Genomic DNA, 23,722 nt, shown 5'->3' on the forward strand with positions numbered 1-23,722 from the left:
AAAATAATGGCAAATCCAGAAGTCTTTCTCTTTCCCCTTGAGTCTTATAAATAATATTTGACAGTTGAGAATACTGAGGTTTCTGATACAGTTCTAAATGTATGTAAAAAACACTTCAGATGATTATAAATAGCTGAGGGCAGTGAGAAATACAGAAAGTTAAGGTTTGTACACTTTATTTGAACTGGTGAAATTAATACTCAGTAGATGTTGTTCACTGTGTGTGTGCCAATGTACCATCAGACAAATGACTTAAACATTGTATGCTCAGATATCCTTAAACAGAATAGGGGAAAAAAAGCAATTTTATATGTGTTCAAGTAACACACAGGAGAGCAGGGGAAAAAAATAAAGCAAAATAGACCAAAGATGAAACAAACCAAAAAAAAAAAATGGCATGGTATATTTAAACTTTAACACATTGACAATTACATTGACTGCAAGGAGTTTAAACATATTAATGAACAGATATAAATTGGTGAAGTTGGTTTAAAACTGTCAATCAGTGGTGCATTATTTACAAAACTCATTTAAAATAGAATTGTATAGTCAAATAGACAATAAGGTGAAAGGGAAAGTAATATGTGAAATGAATATTAATCAAAGATTATGCTGATTTCGAGGCATACTGACCACCATATGCGACACCTGTATTCCATAGGGGTGTTTATTCACTTCCAAACCAGCTGTCTGTTAACACCTCTGGGAAAAGCACTGCAGGATGGCCCAAGTTCATGTGTGCCTATACCCATATGGTGACCCAATGGCTCCCAGCTTCGGCCTCGTCCAGTCCTGAACTGAAAGATAAGAGATTTGGTGGAGCCTTCATGACACAATGGGTTAAGCCTGGAATGCACCTGAGACAGCAGCAGAAGAGCACCCAAGTGACTGGGACCCTGCACCCTGTGAGAGGTGATGATGAAGCTTCAGGCTTGATGTAGCCCTGTGCATGTGGCCATCTGGGCAGTGAACCAATGGATAAAAGATCTCTCTTTCTCTCTCGCCCCCCCCCTTTCAAATAAGTAAAAATGTGTTTTAAAAAAGAAAGTTGGGATGACTATCAGATGAATTCTAGGGGGAAACAATTCACCAAGAACTGAAGGATGTAAAAAAAGGGGTAAATCTAGGGACCTGGCACATTGAACCCAAGTGTCAATCTGCTAAGATGACATGGGAAACCAAAGTGTGTATACACCAAAGGGCAGTGTTGTCCTGTATAGGAAGCAAATTCTGATGCACTGAAAGGATTGATAACAAGCTAAAACCTCAGCAGCTACCATAAAATCCATCAGAAAATCTGCAGGGATACAGGATGCAAAATATCATCAAGGAACAGGAGCAGATCCACATATACGGAACACTCTAACCTACAGCATAGTGCGTCCTTGTTTCAGGGGTCCAGAGGTATATTATGTCCTTTAGAGTAAACTCAAAAATTAAAAAAAAACCATACAGTCACTTCTAAATAACTAATGATCTTAAGAGCAGTTAATAATACATGGTTCTGAATTTTGTCAACATCGTTAACCTTTTGCAATGTAGTCCTCTAGTTTCCCAAGATATTAACATGGGGATAGTTACATAAGTGATATATGTATATAAATATATATATATATATATATATATATGTATCTCCCCATTATCTGCTGCAATTGCATGTTCATCTATCATTAAGTCAATACAAATTATATAAGTTTTTAATAAATGAGAGTTCTGCTGATCGGTCATCAGTGGGCCACATTAACAGGAGACACATGGGTGTACATAGCCACTACATACATGTTATGTTATACTGTTCTGTGTGTATGTATCTGTGCATCCAGAGTGAACACATATGGCTAATTTTCTACCTTGAGATTATCTTCTGCCATTTTTTTGAGATTGTTAAAGTGGTGCCATATTGACAGGCATATCTTTTAACTAATTTGTTGTCAAAATTTAAATCTTGGTGGAATTTGTTGGCAAAATCCCCCCACTGCCTAAATCTGAGAAGTTTGCACAGCAATGCAAGAGGTGCAGCTGTTCTCCCTGGCTTGTAGGAATGAGCCTTCAGCTCAAAAATGCCCCATGTAGATGTCAGAGGCGTGTGCTTATTCTGCAGCTGAATGGATCCAGCTAAACACGGTAGCTAACAATTCTAGTACAGGACAGACTCAAGTCTTAAGCAAGCAGTACAGCTTGCTTCCTGCTGGTGACTCGCAGTGTCACTGAGGCTGTCCCTTAATCAAATACGGAGGGAGGATCCTGTGCTGGGTAATAAAAGATGGATGTCAGTGAAGTCTTCATGTTACCTCATTCTGTAGCGCCTGTTTGGAACTGACCAGAATTGCCTAAAGTCTTCATCTCTCACTTTGAATTTTGAAACCTACTGAATCAGTACAGATACAAAATTACAAAAGTAAAAGATATACTCAGTGTGAAAATCCTTTAGGAAAAGTTACTTAATGAAAATTTCACAATTTTGAGAGCGGAAGATTCTCATCTAGTCTATTCCAATGTGTCTCTCTCATGCTTTCATGTTTCCAAGCGTCTCTTTCTATATTTTTCAGTTTTGTCACTTTTTATAGTTTCATTGTGAATATCCTTGAGACCACATTCCACCATTTGTGCATATGTAAAAATATGGCAAGGAAGAAATATTTCAAGCGTATTACTTTCATATTCCACAAAGTATAATGATGTGAGATTAAAATTTAGAGTTAACAGAAATGTTTGAAGTTTTAACACTCTGAATTTAGATACCGCTATTAAAATTTCCCTTTAACGTGAAGTCATGCTAATCTTCCTTTTAAGAAGGTAATTTCTAGGAATGCTTTTCAAAGAAGCTTGAAATAATGCCTGTAAAATAAGTTCCTATCCTAAATTCTTATATTTATATGAGACGCCATTGTATCTTACTATCACATATTTTGGTTGTCCTGTATTCCAGTATTGTTATTCAAAGTGGACTCTAAAAAATCTTGAGTAACAAAACGTCCCTCTCTTTTAAGTGTATTTAAAAACTTGATTTCCGTTTTCTTTCTTTTTTTCCTTTCAGGTGAGAGGCCCTCCAACTGCTGGGGCATTTAAAGAACGACCAACCAAGCCCACAGCGTTCAGAAAATTTTATGAACGAGGAGACTTCCCAATTGCCCTTGAGCATGACTCCAAAGGAAACAAAATAGCCTGGAAGGTAAGTGAGGGCACAGCTGTGACAGCCAGCTGTGCCTGCTGGAGTGACATCTCCCATTGCCATACAAGCTTGGCTGCTAAGTAAATAAGCCCAGTCCTGTCTGAGCAAAGCAAAGCTGGTGGGTTAGCTCTTAGAGAAAGCCCTGGGTGTCAGCCGTCCACCTTGGCTAACAATTAAATTACAGCCTGCAAAGGGGGAAATGACAGAGTTGCTTTGCCTTGGAGAATTGTCTGCTGCCCCATTCATCTCTATTTTTATGAGAACCTGGCAGCCCGGGCCGGTTTCAGGCAGTCCATCAAATGATGGAACTGGCGGAGATACAGAGAGCAACAGCCATTTATCTCCCCCAGATTTCACCTTCCTGCAGGACACTTCCAAATGGAAGCTTTAATTACCTAAATGGATGGGTCAAGATTGTGTGCTCCCTGGAAATGCAGAGTAGAATACAGAGAAGGCAGAGCCTTCCTCCTAGGCTGCTCTGCCCGCAGCCTGTGCCGGCCAGCAGCGGGGCTGTCATACGTGCCCTGTGAGCAGCCGACCTCCACTGCGGAAGCCATTGCAGCACCGACATTCTTCTGACAAAAGGTTAATTGGCTTCAAAATAAATGTATTGCCTAATGACTCCATCCTAATGTAGCTGTGTTTCTTTCTAAAAGGCAGGCTGATGTTATTTGTAAGAACTCGCCAATCTCTTAAGTGGAGGAGGCTTTTACATTTAATTTGAAAAATGAATGCTGATCTCCCACCAGCTTCTGCTATTTAATTATTTTCGTCATCAGCCACTTTGCATTAGGTGATATTTATCAGCCAGAAGGGCTTTCTCTGCCTGCCAACAACAAAGCAGCTATACGCGTGTGTCACCTCGGTGGAGGGGAGGAAAGGTTTTGAGTAAAAGACAGTTGATTCAGGCCATTGACACCTCGACTAAGCAGTCCAGTAGCCATATCTGAGGACAAATGGAAGCCTTGCTTGCAATTAGAAAATCACAACATTAAAGAATTTGTCCAAGCAAATAGGTATACAAATGAACTATCCCTCTGCAAAGACTGAAAGACATTGTTGGAATTAGATAAAAAATACCCTTAAAATATCACTACATTATTACCGAGTATTTCTAAGTCTTGAGCAATCATCTGATATTTGATTATTGAATTTAAGATTATTCCAAGCCATAAGAGAAACCTTGTGGTATCCTTGTCATTAAATTTTGTCTTCAGTTTTGTAAGGTGAGGGAATGAAGAGTTACAAATGTTATCTTTTTTATAATCATCTCTATTTAACTGTGAATTTGTTATATAAACACATACTTACAATGCGGAAAATATATAGAATGTGCAGCCATTTCTGATATCTTGGTTTTATAACATGAATGTAGTTCAGTGTTTTGACATGATTTGGAGGTTTATTTATATTTGATGACCTACATCAGTTTTCTTACTTGTTTATCTATGTGAAAATCACCTGAATTTTCTGTCTGCTTGTCTGTGTACTGACTCACAGCTTCAGGATAACAAGTGGGGTTCTCAAAACCCTGATTCCTGTTGTGTAAAATAATATGCCTTAATTCTTTGTAAAAAGTGATCTGTGGTTTTTACTGTCTTAAGTAATTATAGCCTACATGTAAATTGTATTAGTAAAAGGAATTAATGCGGACATTCTGACCATTTGAGGAATGACTTTTAGAAGTATCAGAAGACCAGAAATATTCATCTGGAAAGTAAGTTATTAATAAGAATTTGAGATGTATCATTTTGCTTATCTTTGATGGCCCGGCAGTAAGTACAGTTATAAAGGGCTATAAACTGCTTTTCTTTTCATGATTGTATTAATTTTTTGAGTACTATTTATTACAGTACTGATTTAGTAGGATGAAAACTAATAATATGGAGGAAATAGTTTATTTCCTGTCACTGATAGTAAAATGGCATAAATTTAGAGAAGCATCTTATTCTAGAACCTGTAGACTTCTATCATTTAGAACTTTGCTACTGTTTTCAAGTCTTCCCACTACACTGACATAATATCAAAACATAGTTTTTTGAACAATCCCTGAGTTTATCCATGCTTATTCCTTGGTGCATTTACTATGGGGGCATTTTGGTGCTACAGAGGGGTAGAGGACTTTGTGAATATTCCAGAGAACTGTACAGTTAAAGGAACCAGCATCACTTTCTCCCACCCTACCCAACAAAAATAAAAGCAGCAAAATCAAAACCCTGTACAATATTCTCCAGCACCCATGGGATTCCCTGAGGTGACCAAGGGGAACAGTGCCTCCCCAGGCAGCACTGGCTGTCTCCAGCACCCTGCAGGGTTCCCTGAGGTGACCAAGGGGCACAGTACCTCCCCAGGCAGCACTGGCTGTCTCCAGCACCCTGCAGGGTTCCCTGAGGTGACCAAGGGGCACAGTGCCTCCCCAGGCAGCACTGGCTGTCTCCAGCACCCTGCAGGGTTCCCTGAGGTGACCAAGGGGCACAGTGCCTCCCCAGGCAGCACTGGCTGTCTCCAGCACCCTGCAGGGTTCCCTGAGGTGACCAAGGGGAACAGTGCCTCCCCAGGCAGCACTGGCTGTCTCCAGCACCCCATGGGATTCCCTGAGGCCTCCAAGAAAGACTGTGATGCCTGAAATGGGGTACATTGGTGATAAGATGGTCTACTTCTTGGTCAGAATCTTAGGAAGCCTGTGTCTCTGAAATCCTCGAGACTCCCTGCTTCAAACCATGATGAAGGCTATCGCAGCCTGTAAAGGGGCATTTCCATGTGTAAAGTTTCCAACCTGGGCTCCCTGCCCAAGGTGTCCGTCATCCCCTTGTGTGTGTTCTGGCTTACCTGACGTGAACAGTGTCATGTTAGAAGCACCGTCCATTCTAGCAACACCAAAAGCATTCTATGGTAACATCAGACATGAAATCTACTAAAGCAGAAAATGGGAGCATCAGAGATAGATAAATGGATTCACATTTTTAGGGTTCTCCATCTCAGGCTGAGCTGATGAAATAGTTCAGTATTCGTGGCCTTCTTTGTTCCAGACGCCAAAACAACCCAGCTGACTGAGTTCTGCCCCCTGTCCCGTGCAGCCTGCCCCTCACAGCGTCTCTAAGGATCAGAGCAGTGGCAATACAACCTTGTTCAGTGGCGGAAATGTTCTCTATCGACACTGTCTCAATACAGTGCAACTGGCCATATGTGGCTGTTAAGCACTCGAAGTGCGCCTACTGGGACTGAGGACCTGAATTTTAATTAGTTTTAATTAATTTTAATTTAAATAGCCACATGGTAACCATATTAAACTATACAGCTCTAGATTAAAATAATGGCCGTCAAAACTAAGTGCCTGAATCATCTACGACCCAAATAAAGGAGTATTGCTATGTGCTTGCCTTTTGGTATGCTTCCCAAAAATTTGCTAGTAAATGTGAGGAAAACTTTTGTTAGTCCTTGTAACAAAATTTTATATGTGTTTATTGATGGGAAGACCACTAGCTAAGCAGCATGAATGCTGTACATTTGATTCAGAATAGAAATCTCCCAGAAATGTCCTGAAATATACTTTGAGAAAAAATTTGGTGATTTCTAATCATGATTGAATAATTTCTGGTGATTAATTGTAGCCATTTGGAGGTGTAAAAATTACTTAAATGAAGCATTCTCATCTGTTTCTTTTTCTACATTCTTCTTGACTCTGCTAATATGTGGGAAATGTGATGCATATTCTCTTGTGGATGGCTTCCGCAGTCACATTACAGGCACTAATGTGGCGAAGGGCCACGCGGTCTGACTGAGTCACCAAGCAGATCGCTGTTGGGAGCTATGCAAATAATCAAAATATATTGTAGTGATCAGTTCCCCAGACTCCCGGAACATGAGCCACACCCCTCTAAGGACTGTGACGGGTTGGGAGGCAGATCCTACTGTAAGTTTCTACATGGGCATTTTACAGAGAGGAAGAATGTTTTATCTACTTGCAGAATATTTGGCACATTTCTCTACGTCTGCTTCACGTAAATGTAGATGGAGAGCACTTTTGAATTTCATTAAAGTAAATCATAAAGCTGGAGTCAAGGGGGGACCGGGACGTTTCTGGAGTCAAGGGGGGACCGGGACGTTTCTGGAGTCAAGTGGGGGCTGTGACGTTTCTGGAGTCAAGTGGGGGTTATGACGTTTCTGGAGTCAAGGGGGGGTTATGACGTTTCTGGAGTCAAGGGGGGGGTTATGGCGTTTCTGGAGTCAAGGGGGGGGTTATGACGTTTCTGGAGTCAAGGGGGGGCTGTGACGTTTCTGGAATCAATGGGGGGCTGTGACGTTTCTGGAATCAAGTGGGGGCTGTGACGTTTCTGGAGTCAAGGGGGGGTTAGGACGTTTCTGGAGTCAAGGGGGGGCTGTGACGTTTCTGGAGTCAGGGGGGGGTTATGGCGTTTCTGGAGTCAAGGGGGGGTTGTGACGTTTCTGGAGTCAAGGGGGGGCTGTGACGTTTCTGGAGTCAATGGGGGGCTGTGACGTTTCTGGAATCAATGGGGGGCTGTGACGTTTCTGGAGTCAAGGGGGGGGCTGTGATGTTTCTGGAGTCAAGGGGGGCTGTGACGTTTCTGGAATCAAGGGGGGCTGTGACGTTTCTGGAGTCAAGGGGGGGCTGTGATGTTTCTGGAGTCAAGGGGGGCTGTGACGTTTCTTCCTCACTTCACCCACAGGTGTCCTTCATTGCCACTCCAAGCTAGGTCTCCAAGTCAACCTTGGTCTAAGACTTCCTCCCTGCAGTTCCTGCTTTCCCGCACCCCCTTCTCCTGCTTCTCTTTCATCCTTTCTTTCTTCCAGCCCCTGCTCCTCCTCCTCATTCTCCTTTAACTCTTCCTCTCTTCAACTTACCCTTCCTCCCTTTCATCTCTTTGTCACTTTTAGGAATTTGTTTTGAGGATGAGCCAGGAACCCTCTGAGGTTCTCAAAGTCATATGTAGAATTTTCTGAGTGAACTTGAAATCACAATCATTACACACTTAATACAGAATTCCAAGTCATTCTTTTAAATAATGTGCAAACACAAGGATTTTTAAATGGACACTTCAGTAGAAGCCTCAGTTAGAGAAAAACATCATAGGCACATTACAATTTTTAAAATAACTGTGTAGTGTTATGAGCTACCTCAACTACTCTTGAGGCTTTTATCATTTATGCATTATAATATTTTACCTTTACCTTAAATGTAAATAATTTTTAAGAATCACTTTTTTTTAAAGATTTATTTTTATTATTTTTTTATTGGAAAGGCAGATATACAGAGAAGAGAGACAGAAAGGAAGATCTTCCGTCCGATGATTCACTCCCCAAGTGAGCACAACGGCCAATGCTATGCCGATCTGAAGCCAGGAGCCTCTTCCGGGTCTCCCACACAGGTGCAGGGTCCCAAAGCTTTGGGCCGTCCTGGACTGCTTTCCTGGGCCACAGGCAGGGAGCTGGAAGGGAAGCAGGGCTGCTAGGATTAGAACTGGCGCCCATATGGGATCCCGGGCGTGCAAGGCGAGGACCTTAACCACTGCACCACCGCGCCGGGCCCAAGAATCACTTTTTTAAAGCTTTCTACTCTTGGTAGCATTTTTCCTGTTAGTATATATTAATTCAATGAGATCCGATTGAATGAAGTTCATAGATACCATCCTAAGGATATAAAAATCACTTATTTTGAAATAATTCAGTAATATCGTAAGCATGAGAACGCACTTGGGTAACTTCTTCTCTTCGTCAAGATGTGTCTCCTTCAGTGACCTGTGGGAGACGTGGGATCGTTTCCTTGGCAAGCAGTTACCTCTTGATGAAAGCTTGTATTACAAGACTTTGCTGTGCGACAGTCATGACTTTGATCTAAATTAGTATTCATGTCATCAGATAACCGCAAACACTTTCCTAATACTTTTTTGTCAGTTATCATTTATAGGAGCATGTCTCTGGCATGTTATTTATATCCACATCATTTCAAAATGTGTCATCTTACATGAGCTACAGAAATTTAGCAAATTGAAGAAAGATGACAGAAAAACAGATCAGACCTAAAAGCTAGCCAAAGTTAAGGTTAAAGAGCAGAGACGCACACTGAGCTCCTCTCAGGTGGAGACCTTAGCCTCCATGTTTCTGGATGGTTTGCTCCTTTGGGTGCCCTGCGTTGTCTGTGGAGTGCTGGTAAGGCATGCTAGCGCCAGCTGCTACTTCCCTGCGTACTGTTCCATGGCCATCCAGGATCTACTTACATGTGGCTATAATGTACCCAGTGATTTCTGTGATCATTAAACATTTTTTTTTAAAGTATCTGTTTCCACTTGAAAGGCAGAAGAAGAGGAGAGAGAGGGCCACATACTCTTAACAGGCAGGACTGGGCCAGACCAAAGCCAGGAGCCAGAGCTCCTTCTGGATCTCCCATGCGACTGGCCAGGACTCAAGTCTGCCTCTCACAGTGTACGTTGGTTGGAATCCAGAACCAGGAGGCGAGCCAGGGCTCAAGGCCAGGCACTCTAGGACAGACTGATAGCATGCTACCGTATGGTCCTTTTCAATTATGAAGTTCAGTGAAATTTTGTTTCATTCTTATCAAAACATATGTATTTTTTAGATGGTCACAAAACGTTCCAGAGAATAAATATTGTGTGAAAGCTTGCCAAAGAGACCAACTCTTATATGAGCAAATGGGCCTAGGAGCAACAGCAGGGTTGAGGGACCTGCTGCATGAGGGTGGAACTACTGCCTGAGACTGCTGCTTTGATGGCCCACATCACTTGTTCCCTGAGGCTCAATTCAAAATGACAAGTTCATTTTTCATTCTAAATCACATCCATTTGTCTGATTTGAATAGCAATGAAAAAAAAAATGTTGTGCATGAGCCCAGCAAGGTAGCCTAATGGCCAAAGTCCTTGCCTTGCACACACCAGGATCCAATACGGGCATCGGTTCTAATCCCAGAGGCACCCCCTTCCCATCCAACTCCCTGCTTGTGGGCTGGGTAGGCAGTTGAGGATAGCTCAATGCCTTGGGACTCTGCACCCATGTGGAAGACCTGGAGGAGGCTCCTGGCTCCTGGCTTTGGATTGGCACAGCTCTGGCCATTGTGGCCACTTAAGGATTGAATCAAGAGATGCAAGATCTCCCTATCTGTCTCTCTTCCTCTCTCTATATCTGATCTTCCAATAAAAATAAAAATTTTTTAAATGCTGTGCATATGCTAAGTCCTTAAATCTTTGAAACCTCCATTGATGGTGGTGTGCACAGCACTCTCAGTTCTCTGTGAACTGATGAAGATGTTTAGAATTTCTTTGCTCAGATTCCCACTTCTTTCAATTTATATCAGTTCTAAGCAGCATTGGTATTCATGAACTATAAAAAACTCTGTCAGTGTGACTGTTTTCATTGACATAAGTGATAATTTCCTAGTGGGAGAAACAGTTATTGAATATAATTATTATTAAAATGTGCACTAATTTTCTCACAATTAAAATCAGCCCCAAACCATGATAGCTCATTACTGTAAACATTATTGCATTTTAAAATAAGTCACACTGTGTCTTGTACCTGATCTGTTCTCTTTCAGCATAGTCACAGGGTTCCACATTTTGATTTATAATTTAGTCCCTTGGCACTTTAATTTTCTCGTACTTCCATTTCTTAAGACTTCAAAAACTGGTGCTGTGTCTCTTGCTCCTAAGGCAGCTCTTATGTTGACTTTTGAAATCTTGTAGGCAAATTTATCAGAATTGAATAATTTGTGTCACTTAAGGAAAAACTACTGCTCTGCTGGGATTATGATGGGCTTGTGTGTCTTTTTTTTATAAAGATGAATTTTATGAACTTGGTGTGATGGCTTAGTGGTTAAATCCTCACTTTACAAATGCCAGGATCTCATATGGGTGCTGGTTCATGTCCCAGCTGTTTCCCTTCCCATCTGGCTCCCTTCTTGTGGCCTAGAAAAACAGTAGAGGATGCCTCAAGTCCTTGAGACCCTGCACTTGTGTGGGAGCTCCAGGAGGTTCCTGGCTCCTGGCTTCAGATCAGGTCAGCTCCAGCTGTTGCAGCCATCTGGGGAGTGAACCAGTGTACAAAAGATCTTTCTGTCTTTCCTTCCCTCTGTAAATCTGACCTGCCTTTCCAATTAAAAACAAATAAATCTTTTTTAAAAAGATGAATTTTATTTATTGGAAAGGCAGAGTTACAGAGAGATAGGAGGTAAAGGGGAAACAGAGAATGGTAGTGGGAGGGAGAAGGGAGGAAGAGGAGAGGGAGAGAATAAGGGAGAGAGAGAGAGAGAGAGAGAGAGAGAGAGAGTGAGTTCCATTCATGGATTCACTCTCTAGATGGGGCCACAGTGGTCCAGTGTGGACCCTGATCAAAGCCAGGAGCCAAGAGCTTTATCCAAGTCCAAGGACTTGGGCTATGCTCCGCTGTTTCCCCGGGTGTGTTAGCAGGAAGCTGAGACTCAAACCAGCACCCTTAAGGGATGCCCGCATTACAGGTGGGGGCTTTATCCGTTATGTCACAGTGACAGCCCTGTCCTATATATTTTGATAACTGTCAAAGCCCGAGTTTGAATAGCAGGTTTTAGTAGAATCTGTGAGGCAAGTATTTCAAGAGAAGTGACAATACACCTGATTTTTGTACAAAAGAGCTGCTGCACTTCCCTTATTAATTCCCCTGTGATTAATTAATAGGCAGCGCTTAATCTAGAAGTCTTGAGAAAAATTCCCCTCTGACAGTTAATGTACTGGTTTGGTTATTTTGGAGGCTGTTGCGGCATACACAATTAATCCCATTCTCTTGCTTGGTGTCCATTGTTAGGTGTTAAAAGTGAGCAGTGTAAAAATACAACTGTGCATCAGAAATAAGTGTAATTTAAATTGTTTAGATGACCTCTGGAAGCTTCAGGAAAGAGTTTCTGCTGAATGGGCTGGTGCTCCCTGCTGCCTGTATAATTTATGTGAGAAATTAGTGCGAATGGTTCACTTTTATGGAGCAGAGCTGCGTGTAGCAAGCCTGCAGAAACAATTTTCCCCCAAGCCTCCATCTGTTCTTCCAACTAGGGCATATGCCATCTCATCGAGCTTGAAAGTCAACTGATTTATAACTCATGGAAAGTGCATAGATTGAGAAGAAAGGTCGACCACTGCTCGCTGACAGTGATTGGTTAGGCACTGCCTAAAGACAATTCACATTACCGGGGACCCCGAGGGAAACAAGCCATGTTGTAAGTCTCAGATCTCAGTAGACTGACAAGTAGAAGAAAAACAAATCACTCCCGTTTTGTAAGGCCACCACCACTGTTGAGCTGGAGGAGAGATCCTGAGAGCGTTAAGGGTCCCTAGCTAGGACCGCGTCTTGTCACCTTGTGTCCTGTGAGGAAGTGAAATTGCTCTCACCTCCCCACAAATTGCAGCGTGGGAACCATCACCTCTCCAATGTTTAACTCTGCAAGTCTGTGCTGGTTCTTGTTGGAAAGCTCTGTGTAGGAACCCAAATGAAGCCTCTGGTGAGCTCGCGCAGCTCTCTGTCTTGGCACTTCCTCATATCCCTGCTGTTGACCAAAGCACTGCTACAGTCACGCATGTCCTATGACAGATCAGGGTTGGAAACACACCGACGGATGCATGTTACAAATAAAAATGGCTGTCTGTTTCCACTTAAAGGGATCCACGCGTGCATCTCTGAACACTTGATCCTTGCAGTTACACAGAGAATTTCCAACCCTCTGTAGTTATTCTAAAATCTCTCCTTTCTTTCAGGCAAAATCTAGACGAAGTTCTAATGAACACCCACATCCATTTTAATCCATACTTGAGGCAACACTCTTTTGAAATTGTTACCTTTATCAAAAAGATATTGAATATACAAGCAAAATGTAAATTTTACATTTATTACCACTTGTAAACATTTGTTTTAATGTGAGATATGTACATATTGATTTTTACCAGAAAGTAGAAGGAATAAATACATCACCAGACATTTCCACAGCTCATTTGTATAGAAATTATTGATAACTTTGGGAGTATTTGCATCAAACAGTTGAGATCAGAGCAGATATGCTGCAGTAACGAAGCTGCTTAGCTCATGTTATTTATAATGCTGTAGGAAGCACATTTGTCATTGGATAGTCTATAAAAACACACAGCATCATTGGGTTTGCTGCATTTTTTCTACTCTGAAAGTAGTGATACATGGATTATAAAATTTAGAAAATGATAACATTTACATAAGAAGATAAAATTCATTCTGAGATTTATAAAAAGTTACTTGTTTTTATTGGAAAGATTTACAGAGAGAAGGAGGGACAGACAGAAAGTTCTCTGTTTGCTGATCTACTCACTAAATGGCTACAACAATCAGAGCTGAGCAGATTCAAAGCCAGGAACTGCTTCCACGTCTCCCACACAGGTGCAGGGTCCCAAGGCCATCCTCTACTGCCTTCCCAGGCCACAAACAGGAAGCTGGATGGGAAGTGGATCAGCCAGGACGCAAACCAGTGCCCATATGGGATCCCGGTGCCTGCAGGGAGAGGATTAGCCAGTTGAGCCATTGCACTGGGCCCACATCCTTGAGATGTTTTTATTAAGTCTTATTAAGAAAATAGATTTTGGGCCCGGCGCGGTGGCGCAAGTGGTTAAAGGTCCTCACCTTGCACGCCCGGGATCCCATATGGGCGCCGGTTCTAATCCCGGCAGCCCCGCTTCCCTTCCAGCTCCCTGCCTGTGGCCTGGGAAAGCAGTCGAGGACGGCCCAAGGCTTTGGGAACCTGCACCCGCGTGGGAGACCCGGAAGAGGCTCCTGGCTTCAGATCGGCATAGTATCGGCCCGTTGCGCTCACTTGGGGAGTGAATCATCGGATGGAAGATCTTCCTCTCTGTCTCTCCTCTCTGTATATCCGCCTTTCCAATGAAAAAAAATAATAAAAATAAATCTTTAAAAAAAAAAAAAAAAAGAAAATAGATTTTGGGCCAGCATTGTGGTATAATGCATAAAACTCTCTCCTGCAATACTGGAATACCCCGTGGGCAGCAATTCAAGTTCTTTGGCTATTTCATGTCCAGTCTTACTGACTGCTAAAGGCGTGTGAAAAGAAGTGGCACATGTGTGGTCCCCTGCCATCCACATGGGGAAGCCTGCTGCAGCTCCTGGCTCCTGGCTTCATCCTGGCTCAGCCTTAGAGTGAACCAACAAATCTCTAGTGCTCACTTGCTCACTCCTGTGCTCGCTCACTCTCTTTTTCTCTCTCCCTCTTTTACTCCCCCCACCCATACCCATAACTCTTTCAAATAAAATATGTTTTAAAATAAAACGCCAATCTTTAAAATTCGAATGCTCAGGACAAAATATTTTAATATATAAATTTAAACTTTTAGCAGTAGTTAGGAAGGCCTTTGAAAAACAAAACGAACGAACAAAAAATACACCAATATATTTAGTGGCAAAGCTCTGTGTTAGCAAGGCCATCCAGTGGCTTTTCCTGTATCAATTCTCAGGGTAAAGTGCTCAGTCACACAGTTTTGTTTACCACTGTAAGCAGGTTTCTTAAGAGAATTATAACCTCTAATAAAAAAAGATGTGATTGAGTATTAAGTGTACTTCTTGACATTTGGAAAAGCCCACTTAAAGTTGATAAAATTATCATAAAGACTTTCTTTGCTCTTAATCTAACATATCTATAACAGCAGTCCTCTAAAATGGAATTGCAGTTTGAATAAAAGAAAATCTGAACAAATAAACAAAAAACTAGGTCAAAATTCCAAGATCTTTAGTTTCTTGAAAGTCACATTGTTAAATACCATCTCCCCCCATTTCCCTGTGGAATGTACCATCATTGCATCCTAACATTGATTACTGAGACTTTACAGCCAGTTTGGCTCTTTGAAGACGATCTGTTCTTATTTGTTCACATATTTGTTTTGATATCCAGGACAACTATATTACTTTTAGATATTTAAGAGTTGCTATATGTGTTTTATCTTTTACTCATTCTTCCACTGGTCTGGTAAGTGGTTGTCTTCTTACCTGAAACTTTTCCTAAACTGAGGAAACTTCTTTTGTAATATTCCTGATTATTATTTTTGTCATATTTTTCTAATTTTTGTTTTAGAATAAATGCATGAATACTCTGCATTTAAGTTCTGTTATTTCTATCATTGTCCCTGTCTTCCAGTCATCATTTTTTAAACTTCTTGAAAAATGCTATTATGTTTTTATTTTCCTTTTGCATCTGTCTAGTACTGCTAAAAATTCAAATTTTGGCTATTCTTCGGTAGATTGCCCAGCACCTCACCAACAGCCCCTGTCTAGAAAAGCATGTCTCATCTGATCCCCATTCAGTTGGCCTAATGTGATATTTTAACTTCTTGCAAAAAGACAAATGGAATAGACAAAGACTTGCGATCCTTAAGCTGTACCAGCACCCACTTTTGTCTTCTATATTTTCATTAACTATAGTATTTTGGTGTGGGGCATTATTTGGTTTTTTTTAAATATAACTTGCTAGATATACTTAATTCTTGCTCAATATTCATTTGTTTCTGAGAATTGACTATGAATAGATATTAGAGGAATGGCATTCATGTTGTACTAGAGGTGGATAGAATTTTATCTTAAAAGTTAATTCAAAGTAAAAGGTTTGTCTTCTGTCACTTGCTCCTTCCCCTCATTTTGCTCCGGAATTGATACATTTGGCAGTGAATGGCAGGAAGTGTAGGGGAGGAAAAAGCCGTCTGCCTAGCTGTTTTTGCATGGTGGCCCCTAGTTGCAACCCGTTAGTGATATAAACTTTGAGTTTGCAGTGCAGTCCCAATGGCCTCATTAATACATGCGTTCCTTTTACTTCTGCTTGCATGCTTCTTGTTCTGCTGGTTTTATTTTGATGTTGGGTTCCCCTCTTACTCTCTACCTTCATAGACAATTGTGTTGTGTGTTTGGAGAGATTATGTCAGAGACTCTAAAGGTCCCATTGAAAGCTGCAGAGTCCAGTTTGTTTTTGTGTATTACTGCTCTGTATTCTATCATAGAGAAGTAATGTGGTCTTACAAGTGCTTAGGCAACAGCGACTTATCTATTTATGAAAGAATTGAGCACCAACAATGGATGAGATACTACGTGGGACCCTCCAGCCAACTGATACAAAATCTGACCTTAAGAAGCTAATTGACAGAAATAGATCACGATTCAAACAAGAAAGTTAAAGTTATCCAAAGAGTGTATTAAAACAAGTTGCCTCCTCTTGCATAGAGCAGACATTTTAGGGCCCACATGCAGCTTATGTAAAAAGTTTGTTTCTTCAATGATGAATCTCAAGTAATCTTTGTATTCAAATTTTCAAATCAACAAGCTGAGCAGTAATTTTATCAGTTTATATATTGCTTTCAATCCCATTAAGTGCAGAGTACTGACTTTTGCTTTTCTCTTATTTTAACCACACACACATACATATATATGTCATTTTAAAAATAAAAAATATATGTTATATACACATATATAGTAAATTTTAAAAGTAAAATACATGTTATATATTACTTATAAATATATAGATAGTAAATTTTACCTTTAGAATGACGTTCAGGTGATGACACCCCAGACTGACTTACACACAACTGTAGCAATCCCAAGTCGCAGTGAGATACTGCCAACTCCAAACTTCCACTCCATATTTTGAATTGAACACCAATATTCCTGTTTTTATCTAGTTGTGAATCCTAAATATTCAATCTGGTGTAAAAATGATGACTTGTGGAGTCCGGGTTAAATACAAGCTAATCATTCCCATACAATTCTTCACATCTTACTCTATTTTTTTCTTATTTTCCTTTTGTTTCACTGTGGTTCACCCTGGTTGGCTTCCTCAGGTCTGTCTTCCGGTGTACTGATCCACTCTCCTTGGATAGGTTCAATCCTCTGTCTTATTCTTCTATTGAAATATTTTTTGCACTTAGAGAGCATTTATACTGTATTTATGTACATTTGTTAGAGCTCCTTAGTGTTGATCTCTAGCTTCCCTTACTGTCTTTAATCAGGTTATTTAATTGGAACACAGGCATTTCAAGTTTCCTTCACATCCACCCATCTTCTCTAGGCTGCAGAGTTGGAGTGAGACTGTGTCCTTCCTGGTGCGTGTCTCACACTCTGGGTCATGCAGGTATCCTGGAAGATGTCCACAGGGCACAGGCTCTGGATGACAGCTAGGTGAGTCAATGTCCAAGGGTCTTCAGCAGGCTAGGCCCAGCTCTGTAAATTAGAATTTTCTCTGCTTTTCAGAGAAGGCAGGTATTTGCTATTTTTTATGTTTTGAGAATGGCCTTTTCCCCAATATTTCAATCATCATATTGACCAGATCTTTCCATTAATGGTGTGGGATTGTTAGTTTAATGTCGTGGCGTGGACATAGAGAAAAGCACTAATGAGGGACAATCTTTTCCCTTTGTGAGATCAGTTCTCAAGCTCTCTCATGTAAAAGTAAAACCAGTGAAATAGAATATACTTCTTTAAACCTCTTTTGCAATTTCTCTTTTTAAAGCAAATGTAACCAGATAATGTGTACTGCATGGTTCTGTATATGCACAGATATGTAATACACGTGTAAATTAAATCTCTGTTGAAAATACTAGAGTATAGGTTTGGGAAAACCACAAAGACTTAAAAAGATGTACAAATAGACCACTCTCATTGCTGTGTCTGTAATGTGAGTGTGGCGTGTGTGTTTGAGGAGATAACATTTCCATGTGGTATGCACGTGCATACCGACATGTTCATCTTATTTCAGCGGCAGGGCTAAGATTTCAGTTTTCATTGGTTAATATTTAACATAAAATTAAGGTCGGTTTGGTGATATCAGGAGACTCTGTAGTTTCGTTATTCCCTTCAAACTCTGGTGAATCTCTTGAGAAGCATTAGCCCCTCACCTGGGATACCTTTATACGCGCTCAGGTTATTGAATATCATTAAATCTTTTTTAAACCAACCAAGGGCAAGATTGAATTGTGAAGATTGTTTTGAAAGTCACTTTTCACAGAAAGTGTCATTTTAGATGTGTTAGCAGTTGCCATTTTTGGAGAGTCACTTGGTCCATAGGAAGTATTTGCACATGCACAAGAGGGTTTGCTCAGCTGTTTTCATTTTTCTTCCCTTTTTGTATTTTTGATAATGTTTTAGACTGGTAATATTAAAACCACAAGTCAAAAAGTGCAGAAGGTGAGATTTTTGTAATTCTGTTTGGAGTTCTCTAGCCTTTTCTGCCTATGTGGGTTGTAATTTTAACACTTTATTATTATAACATATTACATTTAATAAACCAGCAATTGCTACTGCTTACCGATCTCGGGCAGCAGTTTGGCAAATGGCTCATTTCATGAAGAAGCGATGCACACTCTGATGGCTGTGGCTGTCCCAGTGGGAAAGTAGAAGGAGGCACTGCAACACCCAGTTTATTTAGGCCCAGTTTTTTTGTTTTTTGTTTGTTTGTTTGTTTTTTGTCGATCAAGAAGATTAAAATTTACCTCAGTTTGCAGAAACACTGAGCTCTACACATCCTCTGTGCAGTATACCAGTATTTGTAGATAATGCGATAACAGTAAAGTAAAAATCAGTATTTGTCTTCTCATCCTTTCCTGCCTTATTCATTGTACATCAGCAATCTCTGTGCATACAGAATACCAAATATGCACCCTGCTTCTTGCCTGTTGACCTTTACTTGTATTGACCGTTTCCTGAAAACCACCTTTGCTCGTCCCTACCACTCTCATCTCCTTCAATTTGCTCACTGACTATCCTTCTGTTCAAACCAGAATCACGTGCAACATCCTCCTGAAATCTTTCCTGACTCCCCAGACTGGGCTGAAGACCCCGCCTGGGAAACCAGCACAGCTAGTAGGAGACTCGTTGTCTTCATATCTGCCCTTCATTGCCTTGGCTTCTAGAAGGACTGGGACAGGACATGACTTAACTTTGGCCATCATCCCTGATACCTCATGAATAAATATTTTAATTCTGATGTTTCAGATAGTTCATTAAAGTCCTATATTTTAATACATTCTATGCATGGTTGGTTTGTCTAACACAGTAGAATTTGAATTTTCATCTACCGCAGAGATCAGGTTGAGGGAGGTAGCTTTTAATTTTATTTTACACTCCTATGGATCTTGTGAGAGCTATGTGTATTTTAATGTTTCCCTGTAGACTGCAATTTGTAATGCATATAGGACCTTCATAGTACATGTTTACTGAATATTGCTTATAATAAATATAAATAATATTATAAATATTATTGCTTATAGCTGATAAACAGCAGCCTCACCTTATTGAACTCGTTTGCTGTTACATCCACTGTTTGTAACTGTGTGATATTCAGTGATGCTCATGGGAGTCCATCAGGCTCATCCATTCATTCCAGACTTTTTTGGAGTACTGACCTGAGACAGGTACTGTCCCAGACCCCGCCGTACAGCCATCAGCTGGTGATGCAGACAAACGGACGCCCAAGTGGAAACCTGACTGATGAGATTGTCGATATGATTTCTTGAAGTTAGAATGTTGGTGTCGTACTTCTCCTTCTTAAATGTAGTGATATCAAATAGAAGACAGTGTCAAAGAGAATGCACAATGAAAACAACCAAATTATGTGCTTTTAGCACCTATTAATTACCAAAAATTAGTATCAGAGTTATATCCCAACACTAATGAATGAGATTACATTCTAATTGAGTTCTTATTCTATTAAAACACTAATTAAGGGATCACGAAGGACTCTGTCTTGTGCATTTCAACATAAATATTTAATGAGCATATGAAAGCATATATTTCCTTAGTGAAAAGTGCATATTTTATGTCCCCTTTCCCTTTCTATTCTTAAAATCATTACTAGTAAGCAGATGAGACACACGCGTTTAGAACCGTTTGGGTGCAGCAGGCTCAACCCAGTTGTCTTTATGTGAATGGCAGCGGGTGGGGCTTCTGGCTGGGTAAAGCCAGGGCCACAGGGAAGGTAGGCTCTTGACTTCCGGAGACATTGTCCTGTCCCTGTGCCTGAGACATTCCCCTGTGGGGTTGCACCATGACGTTCTTTTCAGTGTCAACCTATAAAAGCATTTACTGTGCAGCTGTATGAATATGATACATGTGAGAAAGAAGCAGAAGTCCACGAAAGTAGGTGGAAGTGAGTATTAATCACATGCATATTCATTTATGTGTTTTAGGTGTTTTTTCATACACCACACAGTTTGCATGGTTGCAGTTCCTTAGGTGGAAGTCACTGTTGGTGGAAGCCTTTGTGTGGTGTTTGTAATGACCCATACGTAGAATGAGTTTAAAAAATGAATCAAAATAGTGCAAAATTACTTTTGTCTTGGAAAACATGATTCTAACTACCTGCTTCCCTGTCGGCCATAAAATTAGCAGAGAAAAAATGCCCGAGGAATTCACTGGATTTCCAAATTATTGTATCAGAAATCTAAATTTTATGTAATTAGTAAGCACACATTTTTTCTTTTGGTTTTGCTTCAGGAAAAAAAAAATTGAAAGGTTTATTTATTTGAAAGTCAGAATTACAGAGAGAAGGGAAAAGACGGATAGAGACAGAGAATCCTGTCTTCCAGTGGCTGATTCATCCCCCTAATGGCCACAATGGTTAGGGCTGGGCCAGGCCCAACCCAGCAGCCCCGCACACCACCTGGCTCTCCCACACGGGTGCAGGGACCCACGAGCTTGGAGCTTCCTTTGCTGCTCTCCCAGATACGTTAGCAGGGAGCTGGGTCAGAAGTGGAGCAGCCAGAACTCAAATAATAGCCCATAATCGATGGAGGCATCATAGATGGTGCCCCCTATACAGTACTTGTTTTAAAGAAAATATCCATCAAGTCTGTAAGTATGATGAAAGTTTTCATAGCAGATGAGGTCTAAATATATTCAGATTTTATTAATTGAGATAGTAATGAAATATATAGATGATATTGGAACATAGAACCCACATGTATGTTTTGAAAGAAAACGTGACGAAGGTTCTCTCTAAGAGAAGGGCCTATTGTCTCTGTAGAGGTCAAATATCTGCCCATCCTAGGACCCTGCTGGAAGCTCCCTCGAAGAAAGACGAATTACCAAGATCAATGTGGTACGCAGCTTTTATAAGAGAGGGAAGGCCGGCAGAGAGCCATTCCAGGGCAGCGGTGGATGAAGTGTGGACTGCCGAGGGCAAGTGTGATGGGGTGGAGGAGCTGTGTCTGAGGGGGGCAGCAAGGGCCTGATTCTCGGTGTCCCTTCCTCTTTAGGAAGTAATGGTGTCTTTTTGTGTAGGCACTGCACCTCTCACAGGAGGGCCTTTGTGACCTGCTGTGGGGAAAAAGAGTCAGCTTTTTGTCTGAAAAATGGCAAAACACACACACACACACCCTAAAACCTGAGGCTATACTGTTCATATCTAACTTTATTTTCAAACTTTGAAATTTGAACAAATACCTGTTTTAATGGAACAAATTAGATGGAAAAAACTGATAGTTGATAATTTTTCTTGAAAATGATTGGCTATTATCCATGTCCTGACAAACATAAGAAATCTAAGTCGCCAATCTTCTGATCACCTCCTTAGTAGAGAAGCCCGCCTCCTCCATCACCTCCTTAGTAGAAAAGCCCGCCTCCTCCATCACCTCCTTAGTAGAGAAGCCCGCCTCCTCCATGCCAGTAGCCCAGGTGTTCGACCAAAATAAATGCTATTTTTAAAAAAGGGTCCACTTTCATCACGTTTGGGCTACATTGGTAAGTGTTGGGAGTCAGAAGGTGAGAAACAAATGAGCAAGGAATTTGTAAATTGTGCGCTGTGAAGCTGGCACGCATACCATTCCTTGTGCCACCCAAGATAGGCATTTGTGATTCCAAGGTAGTGCTGCTCAGTCTGTGTTTTCATTTGATTAAATGTTTAGTTCAACAAGTACTCACTGCGCATTCATGGTGTGCCTGGTCCAGTGTGGCCTGGATCCAGGCACACAGCGTGGAGACCCTCTACTGCATGGTACGTGCTTGTACGGAGCATGGCTCAAATCAAAAGAATGCCATATCCTGTTCCGCAACACTGGAGAAGCTTGATGCATTCATTATTCTTTTACTTAATGAGCATATCCAATTAGATTGCTCTTTGATTGGCCTACCGAGGTTCAAGTTTTAGAGGAAAGTGAAAACATTTAAGAAAAGAACATTTTAATCAATTATGTTGAATATCTGAGAAAATCTAATTGTACCATATCAGTATTACAACCTACTTGAGCTAGTGGCTTCTAGATTTCATTTTGATTGTTCAATGAATTAAATAGAGTGCTTGTTATACTTGGTATAAGACAATCTTGCAAATTCTAAGCAGTGTTTACCACAGCTATTCTATTCTTTAGTTTCTGCTGGGATTTGCTTTGCAAAAGACACTGGGACCAGTGTGGCCCACGTCATTCTGATAATTAACATCTGTGAAGGACAAGCTTTTGCATAAATTTTTCTCATAATGGAAGGAAGTACACAGAAACAAAAGGGTGATCTGTGCTCCGGCTTTAATATTTAAAATATTTTTCTCCTAGGAACTAAAACTCTACCTTCTGCACAGAAAAAACGTCTTTTTATTTTTAATTTTTCCCAAATAAATATAGAGAGATGCCAAATGAACTACATTGTTGGACAGTAATCTCACCAGGCACCAAAATCAGTGATTTGCAATTCTAGTAACTCATCAAGTAATTTCTCTGTTTCTCTCTGAAAAATCACTGCTGTGTAATTTCTAAAATGATGATTTACTCAGCATTTGATCGAAGCAGGGAGGCTGTGTTGTTGCCTCCCGGGGTCCCCACGGTGCAGGAGCGTGTGCAGGAAGCACTCCTACCTAGGGCTCGTTTACCCTCCGTCCAGCTCTCAGCAACACCTGTGCTCGGGCTTGCCCGGCTTCCCACCCAGAGGACACCCCACGCCCAGTCCTGCGTGTCGTATCAGGAGCTCTCCTGTTTCCTCCCTTGGATAACGCCTTTACCAGGTCTTTCTGGACTTGAAGTGTTGTGGGTTTTGTTTTTGTTTTTTGCCTGCTAATTAGTTTTAGAATTTTAGGGCAGAATGAATATTTTCCCTTCTTGCAGTTGTATTTTTACCAATGACATTTTTATTAGTAATTGTATGACCTTACTTCCGTTCTTCCTTCTCCAATCGTGGAAGTTACTGCCTTTGCCATTGTTAAGTGTGAAGTTGAGTAGTGTTGAGAGCATTTGCATTGCTGTGCAGTGGAGATCCATAGCTCTTTGCAAACGCATACCCATTCAGCAACCCCCTGTTCTGTGCCCCCATCCTCTGCCTTCTCTGTGAGAAAAACATACTGGATTTCATGGAATTTCCTGTGTATTTTAAGTACATAGCCAAGACTACTTAGTTTCTGCTAATAAGTTATTAGTACTGTGGCATCTAAATGTTGAAAATAGAAGAACAGTTAATGTAAATTACATTATCTCTTCTTGAAATGTTTAATAGCCATTGAACAGGAGGGAGAATTTTGCCTGTATTATGAAATTTGTAACGTAGACTGTAGGAATTAATCACTAA

General features: G+C 40.9%; 1 protein-coding gene across 2 annotated transcripts in view; it reads left to right on the plus strand.

Moving 5' to 3' along the window:
• The window catches only part of PACRG (parkin coregulated), a 497,551-nt gene that overhangs the window by 80,685 nt on the left and 393,144 nt on the right, over window positions 1-23,722 (plus strand). Inside the window, exon 2 of one of the 2 annotated variants that reach the window (XM_040965490.1) lies at window positions 3,038-3,172. The exons of the other annotated variant lie outside the window; for it this stretch is intronic. Coding sequence (XP_040821424.1) covers window positions 3,038-3,172 — 135 coding nt within the window. The remainder of the gene's footprint in view (window positions 1-3,037; window positions 3,173-23,722) is intronic. 2 annotated transcript variants of the gene reach the window in all.

Source organism: Ochotona curzoniae, unplaced genomic scaffold, assembly GCF_017591425.1.
Source record: "Ochotona curzoniae isolate NIBS_2020 unplaced genomic scaffold, NIBS_Ocur_1.0 scaffold_3890, whole genome shotgun sequence".
NCBI classification, from domain to species: domain Eukaryota; kingdom Metazoa; phylum Chordata; class Mammalia; order Lagomorpha; family Ochotonidae; genus Ochotona; species Ochotona curzoniae.